Here is an 18,316-nt window from a genome sequence, read left to right on the forward strand (position 1 = left end):
CTGAGAGGTCAATGAATCATCACAACCCTCACTGAGGGCTAGCTGTGTGCCAAGCACCGGGATAAGTGCTTATTGTGCATTGTGTCATTTGATCCTCATAACAACTCTACAAGACAGACACCATTATTACCATCACTTTCCTTGTTTGTAAAATAAGCGTGTCTACATCCTAGGTTTATCAGGCGAATTAGAGGTAGTAGATATATAATACATGGAAGCTACTCTGCAAAGACAGAGAAAATGACAGAAGGCATTGCATACAAATATGAATGTGTATTTGTGTGTGTGTGTTTGTGTGTGTGTGTGCGTGTGTGTGTATTAACGATTTCCCTGATTGTCAAGACTGCAAGAATGTGCCAGGAACTGTTAGTCTAGGACAAGCATCGGCTAGGGCCCTCGGAGGGAGATAAGAAAAAGGGAAGGAGGGGTGAGGACAAGGGAAGTGCAGTGAAATATTTTAGCAGAAATCATCTGGCCAATAGATCCATGAGAAGAGAGCATTAATGATGATCACTTTGGATGGGGGCCAAATATGCATTGAGGCAAAATGCAGGAGGCAAATTCGAGCAGCAGGAACGTATCAGAGAGGAGCTGAGCTGGCCAAGGTGAGGGGAATGGGAGAAGAAGCCTTGAGGGCAGCTATTAGCAACTTCACGACCTGCCATGGGTGGAGGCACCTGGAGCTTCCTTCCTGGGGAAGCAGCAGCCTCTGTGAGCAGAGACCGCCAGGCAGAGGCAGGCAGGCTGGGGCTGTTCCAGGAAGCACAGACCCGGAGAGGAGAAAACAACTGCAGGCTTTCCCAGAGCCTGGCAGAGTAATTCCTGTTTCTCTACAGTTATGCTCTGTGCTCTGGCGTCTTACATAATTCAGGGCCACAGGCAACATTTTAGTGCTATGAAAGATTTATCCAAAGCCAGATTTTATTTTCTGAGATTCTTCTACAGCCTCTGGGTGCAAAGTCAAAAATATCTTTCCATTAACTAGGATGTAATAAAAGAGCCCTTTTACGTTGGACGAAGATTCTTCTCATTGTTCTGGCTTTAGCTCCGCTGTCACCTCCCCTGTCCTCCCCCTCTTACCTTGTGTAATGTGTCCCCAAATTCTAGTCCTCTCGGCTCTCCCTAACACATACCTGGCTTTATTTCCTCTTCCTTGTCACAGTACTAGTTACTATGTGACGTTATCTTCCCTGCTGGAATGCAAGCTCCATGAGAACAGAGACATGATATGGCTTGTCCACCTCTGCATCCCCAGGCCCTGAAACCCAGCCTGGCACAGAGGATCTGAAGGATTGAGGTTTGGAGAAGCACTTTGCTTTCAGCCAGAGATAAAATTTTCGTCTTCATAATGGTCCAGTTTAGGACATTTTATGTTCAACCAAGCCCAGCTGTGAAAGTGCCTCCCCAGTAACCATTCATTCAAATCATCTCACGCTGTTGGAAACTCCATAATGTTCCAAACACCGTGCTAGGCACTAGGCACAGAGGAGAGACACAGACTTTCCCTCACTGGTGCAGAAGGAACAAGTGAAGAGCAATCCCAGCACAGATGTGTTCACCACAGATGCTGGGACGAAGCTTGGCCTGCAGTGCATGGGGACAGGAAGGGGCGTGGGAGGCTTCTCGGAGTTTTTGGAGTCCTGGCAAGGCCTGGGAGGCAGGGGGAGCTTGGCTTGTTGGAGGAACTGCTAGCAGGTCCCTGGCCTCTGCATATAATACCTGTGGGGGCATGCTCAGGAGGTGCAGTCACCAGGTGCCAAAAAGCCACTTAGCAAGAGGCTTTGTGAGTTAGGACTGGATGCCCTGGAGGCCACAGGGAGAGAGGGGGTGGGGGTTTTAAGCAGTACTAGAAGAGGCTCAGGGTTTTGTTTGTTTGTTTGTTTTGTTTTGTTTTTACACATTTACAGAGTTTTTAAAAAATTTTTCATTATACTTTAAGTTCTAGGGTACATGTGCACAACGTGCAGGTTTGCTACATATGTATCCATGTGCCATGTTGGTTTGCTGCACCCATTAACTCATCATCTACATTAGGTATTTCTCCTAAGGCTATCTCTCCCCCCTCCCCCCACCCCACAACCGCCAGGTGTGTGATGTTCCCCTTCCTGTGTCCAAGTGATCTCATTGTTCAATTCCCACCTATGAGTGAGAACACGCGGTGTTTGTTTTTCTGTTCTTGCGATAGTTTGCTGAGAATGGTTTCCAGCTGCAGAGGCTCAGGTTTATGTTTCAGATATTACTTTGGCAGCAAGGCAAGGGCTAGACTGAGGAAAGGAGGGCCTGAGGAAGTAAGGTGGAATTGGGAAGCTAGAGCAAGTATTTTTCCAGGAGAAAACTAATCATAGGCCAAACGAATAGGAGTAGTATGGCAGGAATAATAGAATTACTAGTAATAGGGGAAACTTTCATTGGACACTTATTATGTGTCAGGAACTATATTAAGAGTTGTACACACCAGATAATGTTTAATTTTCAGGCTATGGAGCTGGAGGGGAGGGGATGCATTTGAGAACGATTTCAGAGGGGACATTTCGAGGATTTGTTGCTCGACTCATTCTTAAGTAGCTAAATTTGAGTGGATGGTGGTTCTATTCACCAGAGTAGGGGCAGTGGGAGAAACAGATCTGAGGTGAGGGAGGGAGTGAGTGGTGTCATTTGGGAAGTTCCAAGTCAGGTTTCTGTGGGACATTTAGGTAAAGTCCGGGTGGAGACGCAGACATGGGGTGATCAGTATATACGTGAACATTAACACCAGCTATGTGGGAAGAACTTCAGGTGGGTAGGAGTGGAGCTCAAGGATAGAAGCCTAGAATGAAGTGGCATTGGAAGGGGCTGAAGAAAGGGGAAAGCTTATAGTCAAAAAGAGATGCGAAAAGAGGGTCAGGTAGGAGGGGGTGGAACCAGTAGAAAGTAACATTGTAGAAACAAAGAGAAGACAGAATTGCAAGGAAAGGGAGTGAACAACAGCACCAGGAAGTGTAGGAAAGTCAAATAAGCTGAAATCTGACAATTGGGTGGTCTTGGCAACCTTGAGAACAACTTCAAGGATGTGCTGGTAACAGAAATCAGGACAGAGTGTGCGCAGAAGGAGTGGAGAAGCAACACAGCAGGATGCAAGTCCAGGCAGCGCTCCAGGATGGCAAGGAGGCGAGGAGGAAGAGACAGTGGTGAAAAAGATTTTTGTAATTTTTTTTAAAACACAGCAGACATTTGAGCCTGCTTAAATGCTGATTGGAAGGAGACAATAGAGAAGGAGAGGTGGAAATACCAGTGACCCTGGGAGCAAAGAGGGAATGGGATCAACACATTGTCATCAAACAAGATATATTGCCACTGGAGAAGTCTTCAGAATTCTGGTTTTCAAAGTCTTATCGTTTCTTAATTGTATATCTCGAAAAAAGTTATAAAATTAATAATAAGCTTTAGTAAGTTGAAGTGAAAATGATCTTTCCATGATTTAATTCATTAAAATAGTTAATTCCTAAATCTAGTAATAATTTGTTTCCTGTGATTCTACTCATTTCCATATTTTGGTGTCTACACTCAGCATTTATGGATCAGAGAAATTATAAGAGATTCAACGGTGAGAATCAGGGTGAGAATCAGATGGTGAGAATCAGAGTGCGAAGCACCTAGCCACGGATATGATGAGTCCTCACTGCATGCCAGTGGCCAGTGGTGGCTATCAATCCCTCTATCCCACCATATTCAGATGCAGTCTTGGTGTTCTTCTCAAAACAACACTCTACTTGGTCATTTCCAAAGTTCCAGTTTGAAATGTATATGCCACCCTTGATTAAGGAACTATCCACTTGGGGTCAACTCCAGCCCAGAAGCAGGATGAATTGTCTCTTACAACCATCTGTGTGGGTTTAGGGATTCTTCCAGTTGGACCAGACCTCCATATTGTCCCTCTCCCTCGGCCTTGCCTTCTTGCTAAACTCCAGAGGCCTGGACCTCAGATGTCTTCCTCATGCAGTGCGGACACATTTTGTTTTAATTTGGTAGCCACCCCCAGCCAAGCCCCTGACTCCTGTTTTGTGGACTGGGTTTTGGTCTTTCCTCTCATGGCATCTGATTCTGTCCCATTCCTGAGTTGGCCTTCACTGTCACCTCCATGCTGACAGCTAATGGCAGCTGTGCTCAGCTCCATGGTTTCCACAAGACATCTGTCATGTGGACAGCTCGCTTCCTGCTGCCCCTAGCTGCCTATAGGTGCAACATTTGTTCGCTACTCTATCGGGTCAGGACTTCTTCCAAATGGGAGAGTTCTCACCACAATCCCTGCCTTACTGCCTTTTCCTGGGGACCTCTTTCCCCAGCTTCACCTGCCAATTCTTCTGTGTCCTTTGGGCTTAGCGAGCCCATCACTAACTTCCTCCACGAGGCCTTCCCCGATTGCCAATTCTTGGCTGGGAGCCCTTCTCTGCGCCCAGCAGCACCTGTCCACCCTGTGCCAGAGCAATTCTCACCCAGCACAGTGAGGGCTGCCTTCTGCTTTTCTCCCCAGCTGCATGGGAAGGCAGGGCTGTGCGTGTGTCCAGCTCTACACAGCACTGGAAGATGGCAGGTGGTAAGAGCCAGCTGTTGTGCGGATGAATGTATGAATGAGTGGATGTTGCAGCTAACTTTTCTATGAACTTTCTTTTTTTGTTTTTCCAAACCTTTTTTTGCTTATAACTATAGTAAGAGGGCATTTCTTGTTTGTTTTGTTTTATTTGCACTTATATTGTTTTAAATTTTCCTTTAAGGAAAAATCCAAATGACAAAAAAAAAAAAAAACCTTTGTATCTGTGTTATGCAATGGATGATAACCAACAGAAAAGGAAAATGAAGCATTTCAAAAATACAGTGAAAATTCACCAGTTCAGATAACAAAAATTCTGACTTTCTGAGACTATGCACAACTGTTCTCAATTCAGCAAGCTTCTTTATAGTGCAAATTACTTTTGTAAATAAGAGCAGAGCGACTGTCTAAAATATTTAAAACAAATTCTGCACTCCTTAACACTTCATGGATTCCAATGAATATTTAGGTATATGCTAATTACTTGTCATTTTTATCCATTCACTAAAGTAAATACTCCTAAGAACCTCTGGCAGTGAATCATTTGCAAAATATATTGCATGCTCACCATGAAGACACCCACGGTCCTCCAGTTCCTGGCCACTGCTGGCCTCGGGCAGCTTTGTCTCCAGTTACTGGGCATTCTGAGCCTGCAGGACCCTAAACATACAGGGCTGCTTCACGCCTCGTAACTTTGATCATGTTCCCACTGCCTGGAAACTCCTGCTTAGCTTTCTTTAACTGAGGTCCACGACTTCGCTTCTCAAGTCTTTCTTTCTCTGAAACAGATGGACTAAAGGTCCCTACTTTTTGTTTCCAAAGACCCCTCTGCACAATAATCCTATCACTCAGACCAGGACAGGAACTGAGTCCTGCTCACTGCTGGGATCTCCAGCACCAAACCAATTACAGGCATAGAGTGGACACTAAGCATTGATTGAGATAGAATTAAACTCAGTAGTGCCATTTGAAACATTCTATGCAATAAAAGTCAACAAAAACCCACCATGACATTATTTTATAATTGAAACTGGCCTTTGGCCTAATTGTCCTGAGTTAGAGAGATTGTATTGTCCTATTAATATTGTATTATCTGCTTTGTAGTATTCCATGATAATGTAATGGAACAATGTATGTGAAAATAACTGGTAAAGTACTAAACAAATGTGAAGTCGTTATTTTAATTTCTATTATTGAACTAAAATTATGTTAGTTACACAGTGTTTTCTAATAGGATTATTTAAAATTAAGGTTCTTATGAGCAAGAACATATTCTATATTCTGTTAAAAGATATGACTTTAAATCAAATCATTTCACAAGCCATGTGAATGAGAATCCTGCCCAAAGCAAGCTAGCAAAGAAAACTACAATGAAATATTACATATGTGATGTGTCTTTCACGCATGAAAGTTTATACTTCTGCTGTTGCTACCAAATGCAGCAAATGCCAGCGCATTCTCTGGAACTCATCTCTGAATGACAATGAATAAGTACTAAATGGACTTGGGCAAATAAATCTTCATTAGGTGGTAGTAAATTACCTTCTTGGAATTTGTAAGTATCAGTAATATCCATCATGCCATCTCCTCCAATTTGTTTGGTCACAATTAATTTCCCAATGTGGGTGGCATCCACATTTTCCACCACATGAGTGCCATCTTTCTTAGCTGTAATGTAAATGAGGTCGCTGTTGACCTGAAAACAGGAGAGGAGAGCATTAGCCATCATCACATGCCTGTTGTTGCTAAAGTCTTTAACTGTCCATAATGCAGTTGTCTAGAGATCTCTGGAGCTGACACGCCCCTTTCTTCAACAACATTGGATTTGTATCATAGGACCAAACAGATTTTGAATGTATTCTAAAAGCGAATCTAGTTTATTTAGCAGTACTTTAAATAAAATTTATTTGAGGGGCTGGGCGCAGTGGCTCAAGCCTGTAATCCCAGCACTTTGGGAGGCCGAGACGGGCAGATCACGAGGTCAGGAAATCGAGACCATCCTGGCTAACATGGTGAAACCCCGTCTCTACTAAAAAATACAAAAAACCAGCCAGGCGAGGTGGCGGGCGTCTGTAGTCCCAGCAACTCAGGAGGCTGAGGCAGGAGAATGGCATAAACCTGGGAGGCGGAGCTTGCAGTGAGCTGAGATCCAGCCACTGCACCCCAGCCTGGGCGACAGCACAAGACTCCGTGTCAAATAAATAAATAAATAAATAAATAAAAATTTATTTGAGGCTGAGACAATACATTGCCTAAGAAGCAACCATTTTTCTCTCTCCTCTGTCTTCCTGATAAATTCTACCTCCCATGGGAGAGAAGACAACGCCATGCTGCCATGCCGCCATGCCCATCGCTTGCTTCCCTGGACTGCTTTTGGCTAACTGTGACTATGTGACCAACTACCAGGAGGAAGAGGAAGTCTGCTAGGTGACTTCTGGGAGACATTTTTCCCCTTAGAAAAAGGAGAGAGGTACACGCATGAGTTTGCCCTTCCCTTTCTGCTTTCAGGTGTTTGCAGGTAAAGTGAAGGAATGCTTGAAGCTGCTGTGGCCATCGTGAGACAGTGAACAGAAACATGGCCGACAATGAGAAGGTGGCAGAGTAGAAAGCTGAGAGGCTTTTGGGTATTTGGGGAACTTAATGATGCTGTTAAATGGCTAAGCCAGCATCAGGACCACCTATTTCAGGATTTCTTATATGAGAAAAATAAGTCCCCATCTGTTTCAGCCACATCAGTTCTGCTACTTGAAGCCAAAAGTATTTAAATTGAACAACAACATTAAATGATCTAGGAGGAACTCAGTCTATTTTCTGTTGGTCCAGCCACTAAAATGTGCTATTTGTGGGACTTGGAAATAGTGTCTTGGGGCCATGCTGGCTGCCCCCAAGCTCTCCCAAGGCCCTGCTTTACCACTCTACTTTCTAGAGACAATGACTAATGTGTGCCTGAAAGCTGACTCTACCAGAGTCTTTTATTACATATTTTACAATCACTTTCTTGAGAATTCCATTTATTATCATGGAAGTGGGCAGGAAGCATGAATTGTACTGCTAATAGTCATTGATGTATTTACTAAATGTTTCCCAAGCTCCTCTCCAAGCCTCAGTTACCCACTCTTTAAATAGGGTGACAATAACTCCTTCTTCATAGGATGATTGGCAGAATTAACAGAAACAAACACACATACATTACTTATCACAGTGTCTGGCATAGAGTAAATGCTCAATAAATGTTATTGACCATAATATATTATTTAATAGTATTGCCAGATATTGTTCAAGGATTCAGAATCCTAATGATGAACAAAATAGATTTGATCTCTGCCATTATAGAGTTTATGCTCTAGTAAGCATGATTCTGTGCATCAGAGTCACCTGGAGAACTTTTTTAACAAAATAGATGCCTGATTAAGGAGGTGGGACCTAAATCACGTGAGGCCCTAAAGTCATTATATTTTACAAAAGGTCTCACACAATTCTGTTGGACAGTCAGGCTTGAGAAGCCCTGCAATATAGTACAATAAGTACCATGAAAGAATAAGTACAAGATACTTTGGACATGGGGCAGTGGGGTCAGGGGTTGGCTAGATAGCAACAGCCAAGGTGAAACCTAGATGGCCTTTGAGAGGAACACTAGATTTGCTGCAAGAAACCTGGGTTCCTATAGTGGGCATGTCCTTGTAGAAAGTGCATGTTAATCTCTATGAACTTCAGTTCCTGATTCTATAAAATAAAAATGATTAAACTTGTTCTGCCAATTTTATGGGAGCATTTTAGGTCAGAGTGAGATAAGATCTATGTGAACATGACTTGTACATTTCAAAATTGAGTAAAAAATATAATAGTCATCATTAGGTAATGGGGAAACTTGAAGATATATCCCTAGGTTTTAAAGTTGAGGTTAAAGAGAGCAATTTTACTTTCTCATAGAATGTTCTGAGTGCACATGAAATCGGATTTCTGCTAAAGAGGAGATAGCCAACATTTACTGCATACCTACAATGTTTCAGGGACATTTTATAAAGGATTTAGTTTGAACCTCACAACAACAAGCCTGTGAGGTATGTATTGTAACCGTACTATGGATGAGGGCACCAAGACTCAGAAGGGGGAGGCAGAGTGTTTGTGGTTTCATGGCTGGGAGCTGGTGGAGAAGAAGCACAAGCCCTGGGCCAGCCCATAGCCCGGCCCTTGGCCTTCACAGCACACTGCCTCTCCTACACCACCCTGCGGGAGCATGAGCACCAGCTTGAGGGGTGAGATGGTTCCACGCTTGCGGCTCAGATTTCTGAGGCTGATAAACGGTGGCCCTGCTCCTCAGCAGAGCAGCCAGAACTCGGTGGTGCTAGCCACATGCTGTGAAAGGCTGAAATGTGAAGTCAGGAATCAGGACAGGAGAGGACACAGCAGATACCTGTGGAATACTAGTCATTTTGGAAACTGAATGAACTGCCTGAGAATTCTGGCATTCCCTCTGGAGGAAGCCATGTAAGTACAAACGGCGACCTCCTCCACTTTCAAATTGTAGCAACAATAATGATAAATATCATCTTAAGCCTTGTAACAGCTTATGATTTTCCAGGGAGACAAGCTAAATATGGAAGTGGCTAGTTCCTGCCGCCCCCCCACCACCTTGAATATGGTTTCAGAAAAACATGTAGGCTAAAATCTCAGGACAGATCAACAGCACTGTCCTTTGTTGAGAAAGGAGAGGGGAAACACCAGTATGGGGTGGTTTCTGTATATGTATGTTGGGGTGGTATGTGGAGGGAAATTATTCTTTCCAAGTGACATTAGAAAGCTTTCTTTTTGGTTTCAGCCTGTAGTGGAACGTTCCTCTATTCTGGCTGTACTAGAAAATCATCTAGGAGCTTAAAAAAGCATCATGATTGGCCCCACCCAAAATCAATTGACTCTCTGGGGTAGAACAGTAGCTAAGTTCAGAGTGTATGGTAAGGAATATTGGACTTAGGCTGTGTGGCTTTGGATGAGTTATTGAATCTCTCTGAGCCTACCTTCCTTGCAGGGCTGGTGGATAGATTGGTACTACTTGTGAAAGCCCTACGTTTAAGGCTAAATTCTCTTCCTTCTTCTGAATGTAATATAATGTTAGTGATCACCTTTTTCTACCCCTACACTTGAAGAAGTTATCGTCACACAAAATCTGGGCATTGGTGCATGAAATTGGGTGTTCTTTTCACAACACCAAACCCTTGCCTCTTAAGTACAGGCACTTCCTACATAGTAGCCTCTACCATTGGTCGGGGCCATAGGTTCTCAGCACAGGTGGAGTGGGAAGGAGGCTTGGGGGCTGCTCTCTGCAAAGGTCCACCCGGGCCCATAGAATGTGAACATTTGTCCACAGGTGGTGGAAGATATGCTCTTCACCACTGAGGCTGGAGATGTGCTCTTGCTTTCAGGACCCTGGACAGAGTTTGCTTTGGTTTGTTCATTGGTTCCCAAGTGGAGATAACCTCATCTGCATGCTCCGCAGAGAAAATGCTGCTTCTCAGAGGGCACATGGAGGCAGTGAATGCCCTCCTGGACCAGGAGGCCTTCCTGGTGCTGGACCCTAGATCCTGCTCTCAGCAATGAAGACACAACAGCTTCTACCTTCATGGAGCTCATATGCTAGAAGGGAGAAATGGAACACACACTAAGGTAGGAGGATGAAAACAACAGGGCAGATGGTGATATTTTAGGTGGAGTGGGGTGGGGTGAGTGAAGGCCTCTTTGAAGAGGTGACCAGAGCAGAGACTTGAGTGCAGAGAGGAACAAAGCCTGCAAAGCATTCTTCCTCCATAGAGTGAAAGATAGTGAGGGCAGCTTTCCTAGCAAAAGAAACAATATGTCCAAAAGTGCGGAACCAAGAGGATGTGTGGATGCTTTCCAAAGAGCAAAAAGCTCAGTATGGCTGGAGGGAAATAAACAAGGGATGAAGTGGAAGGGAAGCCATGGAATCTTGTAAGAATTTATGTTCAATTTTATTGTAAGGGTGGCAGAACTCCACTAGAAGGGTTGGAGCAGGAGTGTGAAGTTTTTGTTTACATTTAAAGAATAATTCTGGTGATCTGTGGAGAATAGACAAAGAAGCAGCAAGAGGGGGATCAGGGAGACGAGTTAGGAGGTAACTTCATGGAGCTTGGTGCTGTACAGTGCTCAGAGGGTAATGACAGAGATTGTAGAAGTGGATGGATTTATGATAATTTTTGGAAGGTAATTTTGGCAAGATGCATAAGGGAGGTTAAGAAGGAAAGCTAAAATAATTTCAAAGTTTTATATGCTATTTGAATAAATGACAGGATTATTTTACAGCCAAGTAGGAGATGCCAAAAAATGGGCTGCATCTGATAAGACAGTAGCAAAATAAACAAGTTTGAATTGAGAATGAATAATCTACAGGAAAACATCTCCACTTATTGTATAAGAGAACTAACTGCTGACCCACAGCAGAGGAGGGCTTAGCTTCTTGAGCGACGAGATGGTTGCTGTGGTCCCAGGGAGCCAGTTATTGCTCCTGTCAAAATCATCTCAGTGCCAGGGAGGGCAGGCAGGAGTATGTGTATGTGTGGGTGCACATGGGTGCGTGCATGCATGTGTGTGTGTGTGCACAGGTGTGTGTGTATGTGTGTGAGCTTGGGGTGGAGTGGTGTGAAAGAGGTCAGCAGAGTTAGTGAGAAGTTAGGACAGAAGAGTTATCTTTGGCAAGAAGGAGAGAGTTCTTCACTAAGAACCCCTGAGGGCTTAGTGAACATGGAATCTTGGAATACGACTTCAGACACTTAGAACAGCTCTCCTTTCCTCTCACCTCTTTGGAAGCCCTAGGCCACCATGAGCTGGGGAGAGAAGAGGCAGATGGGTCTTCAGATCTACAGGAACCCACTGCAGCAGCGAGGGCATGGGAAGGGAGGGGTAAGAGAAATAAGCTTCGAGCCCTGGCAGAAATCCAGAAATGTGGAGAGTGAACTTCCAAAGTGGAGGAGGACAGAAAAAAGGAACAGAAGGTAAGACACTTTCCAGGCATATCCCTCTTCTTTTTAGGCTCTGCTTTCACTCACGGAGACCAAGGCCCTGGGAAAACTAAAAAATAGTCAATGAACATGATGCTTGATCAAGCCCGGAAATGAGTAAGGAACGACCAAGAAAGTCAAAATGCTGGGAGGGAAGAGAAGGCGAGCTGACGCAGCAAGGAGGAGGGAGAGCAAAGAGAGCTGCAGACTCCAACCTGAGTCATGTCAACTCGCATGACGCTCTCCATGGGGTCCCACTGCAGGCACCCTTGAGAAAAGATTCCTTATACACTTTTCATCAGCTCAAACATCTCTTAAAAATGGCTCAGCCCATGCCAAAGCAACAAATTGTACCCTCTGTCAGACATGCCTCTGCAGTGGGTGAGAAAGGAGTAATTATAATCGGCAAATCCTGATGACATTCATAACACCCCGATCTATATTTAATAATAGCAAAAAGTGTTTGCATTTACAGCTATTAGGCAGCTCACTTGTGGAGGGAGGTCCTTCTTCTCCTTCTTTGCAGCAATAAAGCATAATAAAAAACTGAATATAAGGCTTTGTGGATTTCAGAGTGATCTCCTCATAAGAGGCTCTCGTAGCATCATAAACTATCAAATGGCAGCTGGGGAGGTTTGTGGAAATCTTCAAATCCCAAAGTGAAATCGAGGGGATAAAATTCCAAGTCCAGTAAGCTTGGTCTCCAAAGGCTTCTATAAACTGTCATGGCAGGTATGATGAGATGAACACTGGTCTTTGTATGTTTCAAATTCCTGATCTTGCTGTCTGAATTTTGATGCTCGTTTTGCCTTCTAAATAATAATATTTCTCAGTCCTGCCTCTTTGTTTCCTCGTTATTGCCATTTGTCTAGCTCAGGCCCTTTCCATCTCTGGCTTGGAGGGGTGATCAACTCTCTAGATGTTCCCTACAACTTTGTAACAACCCCTCCAATCCATGTTCCACAAGGCTGCCAGCACCTTTCCCAGGTTCCTGCCCAGTGAAAACTCTCTCTCACTTACAGGAGGGACAAGGAGCGAGTTTCTCAGGGAGGTCCCCCGCACTGAGTTCCTTCAGCCTCCACCTTCCAACACCCCTGATGCATCCTAGTGAGTCATCACAGCTTTCAACTTCCCCCACACAGCATTCAGATGCTCAACTCATACCCCCTGCTTAGTACTCCTCCCATCCTCTGACTGCTTTCTAATCCCTTTGCCTAATCATCCCTCCTTCGCCTGTGGTCCCACAGTTCCCTGCTCCTACTGTCTAGGAACACTTCCACAGGCATCCTCACTGTCTGTTCCCAGGTCGTCCTTCCTTCCTAGACGGTGTCTTGTGGTCTTTGCCATCCTGCTTCAGTTCTTGGCCTCTACTTCTCAACTCACGCATAGTATGAATGCAGATCTGTGCTCTCTACACAGCCCACCTGACAATTAATTCCATAGCATCACTGGTATTGTTGTCATTTCATGTTCGGTGTGTTTGTGCCCTGTCACCTGGCATGTAGAAATATGTTTCTTAAAGACCTGAACCTTAGAATTCCCCCCAGTACAGTGCCTGGTGTACACTAATAGTAACTATTTACTCCTCCCAGAGTACTAGAGTGCAATGGTTACCAGTATGCGTTCAGGCATCTGCCTGGCTTCAAATCTTAGCACCGCTGTTTATTAGCTAGATGGTTGTGAGAAAGTCATTTAACCACTCTCTGCCTTGATTTTCTTTTCTGTAAAATGGGAAGAATGATATTAACAATTTTAGAGGGTTGCTAAGAGCATCCAAAGGTAGGCAAAGTGAGCAACATTATTTCAGTGTATTTATTGGTGCAAATATATCCTAGGGAAGTCCTGCCTCTCAGTCTTTCAAGTCTTCCAAGGCTGGCAGCCCAGCCTTCTCCTTTACCCAACATCTCTTACATTTAATTTGGTCTTCAGAACTCTCCTTGAGTATCCTTTAACAGCCTCTTCTGCTTCCAGTCCCTGCCTAGTTCTTCTGAAATTGCAGAGCCTTTGCCCAGGCATTCATATCAACCCTGTAGGTGGGTTGTATTCTTTTAGAGCAGCCTCCAGGTTCCCTTCCTCCTTTGGCAACTCAACCCTCCCTCCCTGGCCACGGATGATGGTGTGGGATGGCAGAACATAGATTGCAAAGGCCAGGGTAAGACCATGGTTGGGTGTGTGTATGTGGAGTTTGTCCTACATGGATTGCTGGACTAGTCCCAGAGGGAAGTAGCATGTCCTGAAATTTCAATTCATGACCCGTCTCTACCAATGGTTAGTTGAGAGATCCATTAGTCATATAATTTCTCTAGAGTAGTTGATACCTACTTCATGGGTGCAGAGAACTAAGCTAATGTTAGTAAAGCATTTACTTTTGGGAGTAAGAATCCCAAAACATTAAGGAAAGAAAAATGTTAAAGAAGAACTGCATTTAGCGTTAATAGCCTGGAAGTTAGAATAATGCCTAGTTACCTTTGTCAACACGAAGCATACACTATGTACCTGGAAAACTTAGAAGCAACAACTTTTAGCTTACTCTTTCATGTGTTAAGAAGTTGGGAAGAAAAACAGCACTTTCTTCCAGCTTCCCGCTTACCTCTGCAAAAACAAAAGGTGCATCAAATTGGAAGCAGACGTGGCCGTGCTTGATGGCTTGAACCGAGGCGGGGCCACACCGATACATGCCTGCATTGCACAGAGGAAGGGCAGTGTGAGTTTCTCATCTCCAATTCTGTCCAGATACTGCAAGATGCATGGCACTGAGGGTGACTCTGTAGAGACCAGTGTTCCCGACTTCATTGATGATTTAGCCCAAACTCTTTCCAAGGCTCAAGAGAATCCATTGGCTATGCTTCCTCAAGCCACAAATTGAAGCCATGGAAATAAATACAAGGCAACACTATTCCTGCATCTACTGGGCCACCTACAGACACATACCCAGATGTGTTCACGCCAAGCAGATGACTTACACAGCATTTATCTCTTGTTCAGGTGGCATCTGAAATGTTGGAAATGTTGACGTGTCCTCTGTGGTTGTGTTGCTGTTGCTGTTTGTTTTGCTTTTTGTCTTTTGTTTGTGGACATTATGAACATAAGTCAAGTTTAACTGGAGAATCTGGATATTACCTGTTCATTTTGGCCATGCCCACTGTGCATGTAGGAAGTCAGAAGGCCCATGTTACTCTTCTAAAATCCTTTAAATTTTTACCACCTATCCATAGTTAATAAGAGATCAGCTGCTATTAGTCATCTCAAAAGTGTCCCCATGATATATATACCAGAACACCAGAAAGTGCTAAACTTTCTTCCTTAAAGTCTAGGATTATAACATGGTTTCACTATGAATATGCACCGAATGTTTATGCATGTGCCTGTGTGTGCCCATCAATATATCAACACCTGAGGAAATAAACATAATATCCACAGTCTACTGATTCTTTATATTATCATATTAAAGAGAGATGGAGGCTTATGATGTGATTTTGTAAAAATCTGGGGGAGGTCAGAGCTGCAGCTGCTTAGCATAGTTGGCAAGTTAGAAGACAAATACCCCACATACTCAAGCTTTGGAGGAAATCACACGACATAAAAGGAGGCCAGGTTCTGGAAAAACAACAATTTAAAGGATGATCTATAATTATTTTTCGAGTTCTCTATTTTCTCTACTGCTTTATATCTTATCTGTGCATACCATGAAGGGCTGAAGTATGTTTTATAGCCTAGTAAAAATGCTAACAGATATTTTCTCTCCTGTCTTCGAAACTGCTTAGCAAAGCAAGAATGGATGAATTATATGTTGTTTTATATTCTTTTTCTAAAATTTGTAAAATAATCAGGGTAAAGCTGACTATTGAAATGAAATTAAACCTGATTGGAAGGTAGCTAATACTGCGCATGTGCCCAGGAAGCACACTTCAGATGTTGGCTCCCAACGGGCGTGGTTCCCACACACCAAATGCAAGCATAAAAGCAAAATAAAGATCAGCAATGAAGCATTTCCCGGAGGGAGGACACAATTTTACCATCGCTATTTTCCTGGGGGGTGCTGTCCACAGCTTGCCAGCCTCCAAATCCGACAGGAAGGTCAGGCCTTGTCATCCATGCTTCATTCCAGCAGTGGTAGTTCCTTAGAAAACACAAGCCCAGAGAGGTTAAACTTCCCTTCACACCCAATGCTCCAAGAGATCAAGAAGCCGTGGCCAGGTGCAGGGGCTCATGCTTGTAAACCCAGCAATTTGGGAGGCCAAGGCAGGTGGGTCTACGAGGTCAAGAGATCAAGACCATCCTGGCCAACATGGTGAAACCCCATCTCTACTAAAAATACAAAAATTAGTTGGGTGTGGTGGCACGCCTGTAATCCCAGCTACTTGGGAGGCTGAGGCAGGAGAATCACCGGAACCCGGGATGTGGAGGTTACGGTGAGCCGAGATCGCGCTACTGCACTCCAGCCTGGTGACAGAAGGAGAGACTCTGTCTCAAAATAAATAAATAAATAAAAATAAAAATAAATAGAATAAAAAATAAATAAAGAAGTGACCCCCAAATCCTGTGCATATGCTGTCTACAGATTACTAGAATAGTTTAAGCCAAATCTGGGAGCTCCTGGAGAGATCCTGAGGCTCTAGACTTGGGTTTTCTGGGCAGATTCTTTCTCATTGGCATCCCTCGGGACACTCATCTGGCTGGATGTCTCTTTTCCCCTGCTAAGAGCAGCTTTAAGGCCACCCAAAGATATTTGAATCAGTGCATCAAACAGTTTTAATCTCAACCATTCTCTGCTGACTAATGAAACAGAACTTACCACGTACCGAAGGAGTAGGGAAGAAAAGTTAACCAAAACTGAAATATTTATTTTGAACTTTTTAATACAGTTCCTATTTGGAAAAAGCATATTCCTTTGTAGTAATTAAGCAATAAATACTTGTGTTTATGGTCTTAGACCATTACCATAGAAACTATAACAACGATCCCTGACTATAATTTTCTACAATTTCCATCTCATGTCCAACAAGAAGAATAGGTTGTCAGGGTGAATATCTCTTTGCCCTTTTTTAAAGGTGGGAAACCCAGGGGCTAAGGGCCATGGAAAACTTCTCAGGACTTTGAATATGACCCTGGAAGCAAAAGCATGGAATAAAATGTCATCATGAATTGTATTATTATGTCTTTGGAAAGACCTGAAATTATACGACAGTACGGAATTAAATGAGAGCACATTAACCCCTCAGCACTATAGAAAATGTTCATATAGTAATAAAGATTTAATAATGCGGTGAGGTAGTTACTGCAGTCTTTGTTTATGGCACTGATGAATTTCAGGTTCAACTACCATGGGTCCCTTCCCTAGATGCCCTTCAGTGTCACTTGTTTCCCCATGCTCCCATCTTTCTCTGAGTGTAGCCCATTTCTGATTGGCTCAAGAGATATTAATTTCACTATGTACCCACTATACACCAGGCACCTTGCTAGGTGCTGGAGATTCAAAGATGATCAAAACATAGATTCTTACCCATAAAGACCCTCACAATCTAGGAGAAATGACAAACCTGTAAACCAATTATCAAAACTGTCATAGGTTTGCCGTGAGGCTTAAATAAGCTAATACACGTATTTTGAACAGGGACTGGCATGTGATAAGTGCTCAAAAACGGTAACTCTCAGACTTTGAAAAATAATTAATTTAAATGATCCGTGGTAAAACGGGAGTTCATTTGGGGTGCCACGGAGTCTCAGTGGAGCAAAGTCTCCAGATATTTGGGAAGTGATATTTGAGCTGAGGGTTGAAAGATAAATGGGAGTTTAGGAGGTCAATAAAAGGAAGAAGAACAAAGTTGCAGTGGCATGAAATAGCCACCATGGTGTGTTTGGGGAACTGTCTGCTGTCTGTTGTGACTGGAGCATAGCATGTCTGAATATTCAAGTGCATAGGAGGAGAACAGTGATGGCAGACAATGCACGGAACTAACAAATACATATAACACTTCCTTAGTGCCAAGTGCTGTTCTAAAACCCTCATGGATATTAACACATCTGATGTCCCTAGCACCCTATAAGAACAGTACTATTGGCTGGGCGCAGTGGCTCACGCCTGTAATCCCAGCACTTTGGGAGGCCGAGGTGGGTGGATCACAAGGTCAGGAGATCGAGACCATCCTGGCTGACACGGTGAAACCCCGTCTCTACTAAAAATATAAAAACTTAGCCGAGTGTGATGGCGGGTGCCTGTGGTTCCAGCTACTCAGGAAACTGAGGCAGGAGAATGGCGTGAACCCGGGAGGCGGAGCTTGCAGTGAGCTGAAATTGTGCCCCTGCACTCCAGCCTGGGTGACAGAGCAAGACTGTCTAAAAAAAAAAAAAAAAAAAAAAATTCAGTACTGTTATAATTACCCTCAGTTTATAGGGGAGGAAGTTGAAATCCAGGAAGGCTAAGAAACTTGCTGAGGTCACACAGCTAGTTAGTGATAGAGCTCTGAAATCCATACTCTTCAACACTGAGCTATGATATAGGTGAGGATAAGATTGTGAAATCCTTTGATATCAAATTAAACATTCGTGCTTTATTCTTAGGCAATGAAAAGCCATTGGAATAATTTAAGAAGAGATAAATTTGCAAATCTCTGTTCATGGAAGATGGATGGAGAAGCAAGACTAGAGATTGAGCTGAGTCCTCCCCTGCTGTCCCCCACCCCTGAAGAACTGCAATAGTCTACAGTGGACCAGAAAGGCACTCAGGTGGCCACCACAA

General features: G+C 43.7%; 1 protein-coding gene across 3 annotated transcripts in view; it reads right to left on the reverse strand.

The window, feature by feature from the left end:
* Positions 1 to 18,316, reverse strand: part of F13A1 (coagulation factor XIII A chain) — a 160,731-nt gene that overhangs the window by 38,020 nt on the left and 104,395 nt on the right. For all 3 annotated transcript variants that reach the window (XM_050789671.1, XM_050789670.1, XM_050789672.1), the window contains 3 exons: positions 15,594 to 15,697; positions 14,168 to 14,256; positions 6,110 to 6,263 (listed from right to left, as the gene is read on the reverse strand). In XM_050789671.1, coding sequence (XP_050645628.1) covers positions 6,110 to 6,263; positions 14,168 to 14,256; positions 15,594 to 15,697 — 347 coding nt within the window. The remainder of the gene's footprint in view (positions 1 to 6,109; positions 6,264 to 14,167; positions 14,257 to 15,593; positions 15,698 to 18,316) is intronic.

Source organism: Macaca thibetana, chromosome 4, assembly GCF_024542745.1.
Source record: "Macaca thibetana thibetana isolate TM-01 chromosome 4, ASM2454274v1, whole genome shotgun sequence".
NCBI lineage: Eukaryota > Metazoa > Chordata > Mammalia > Primates > Cercopithecidae > Macaca > Macaca thibetana.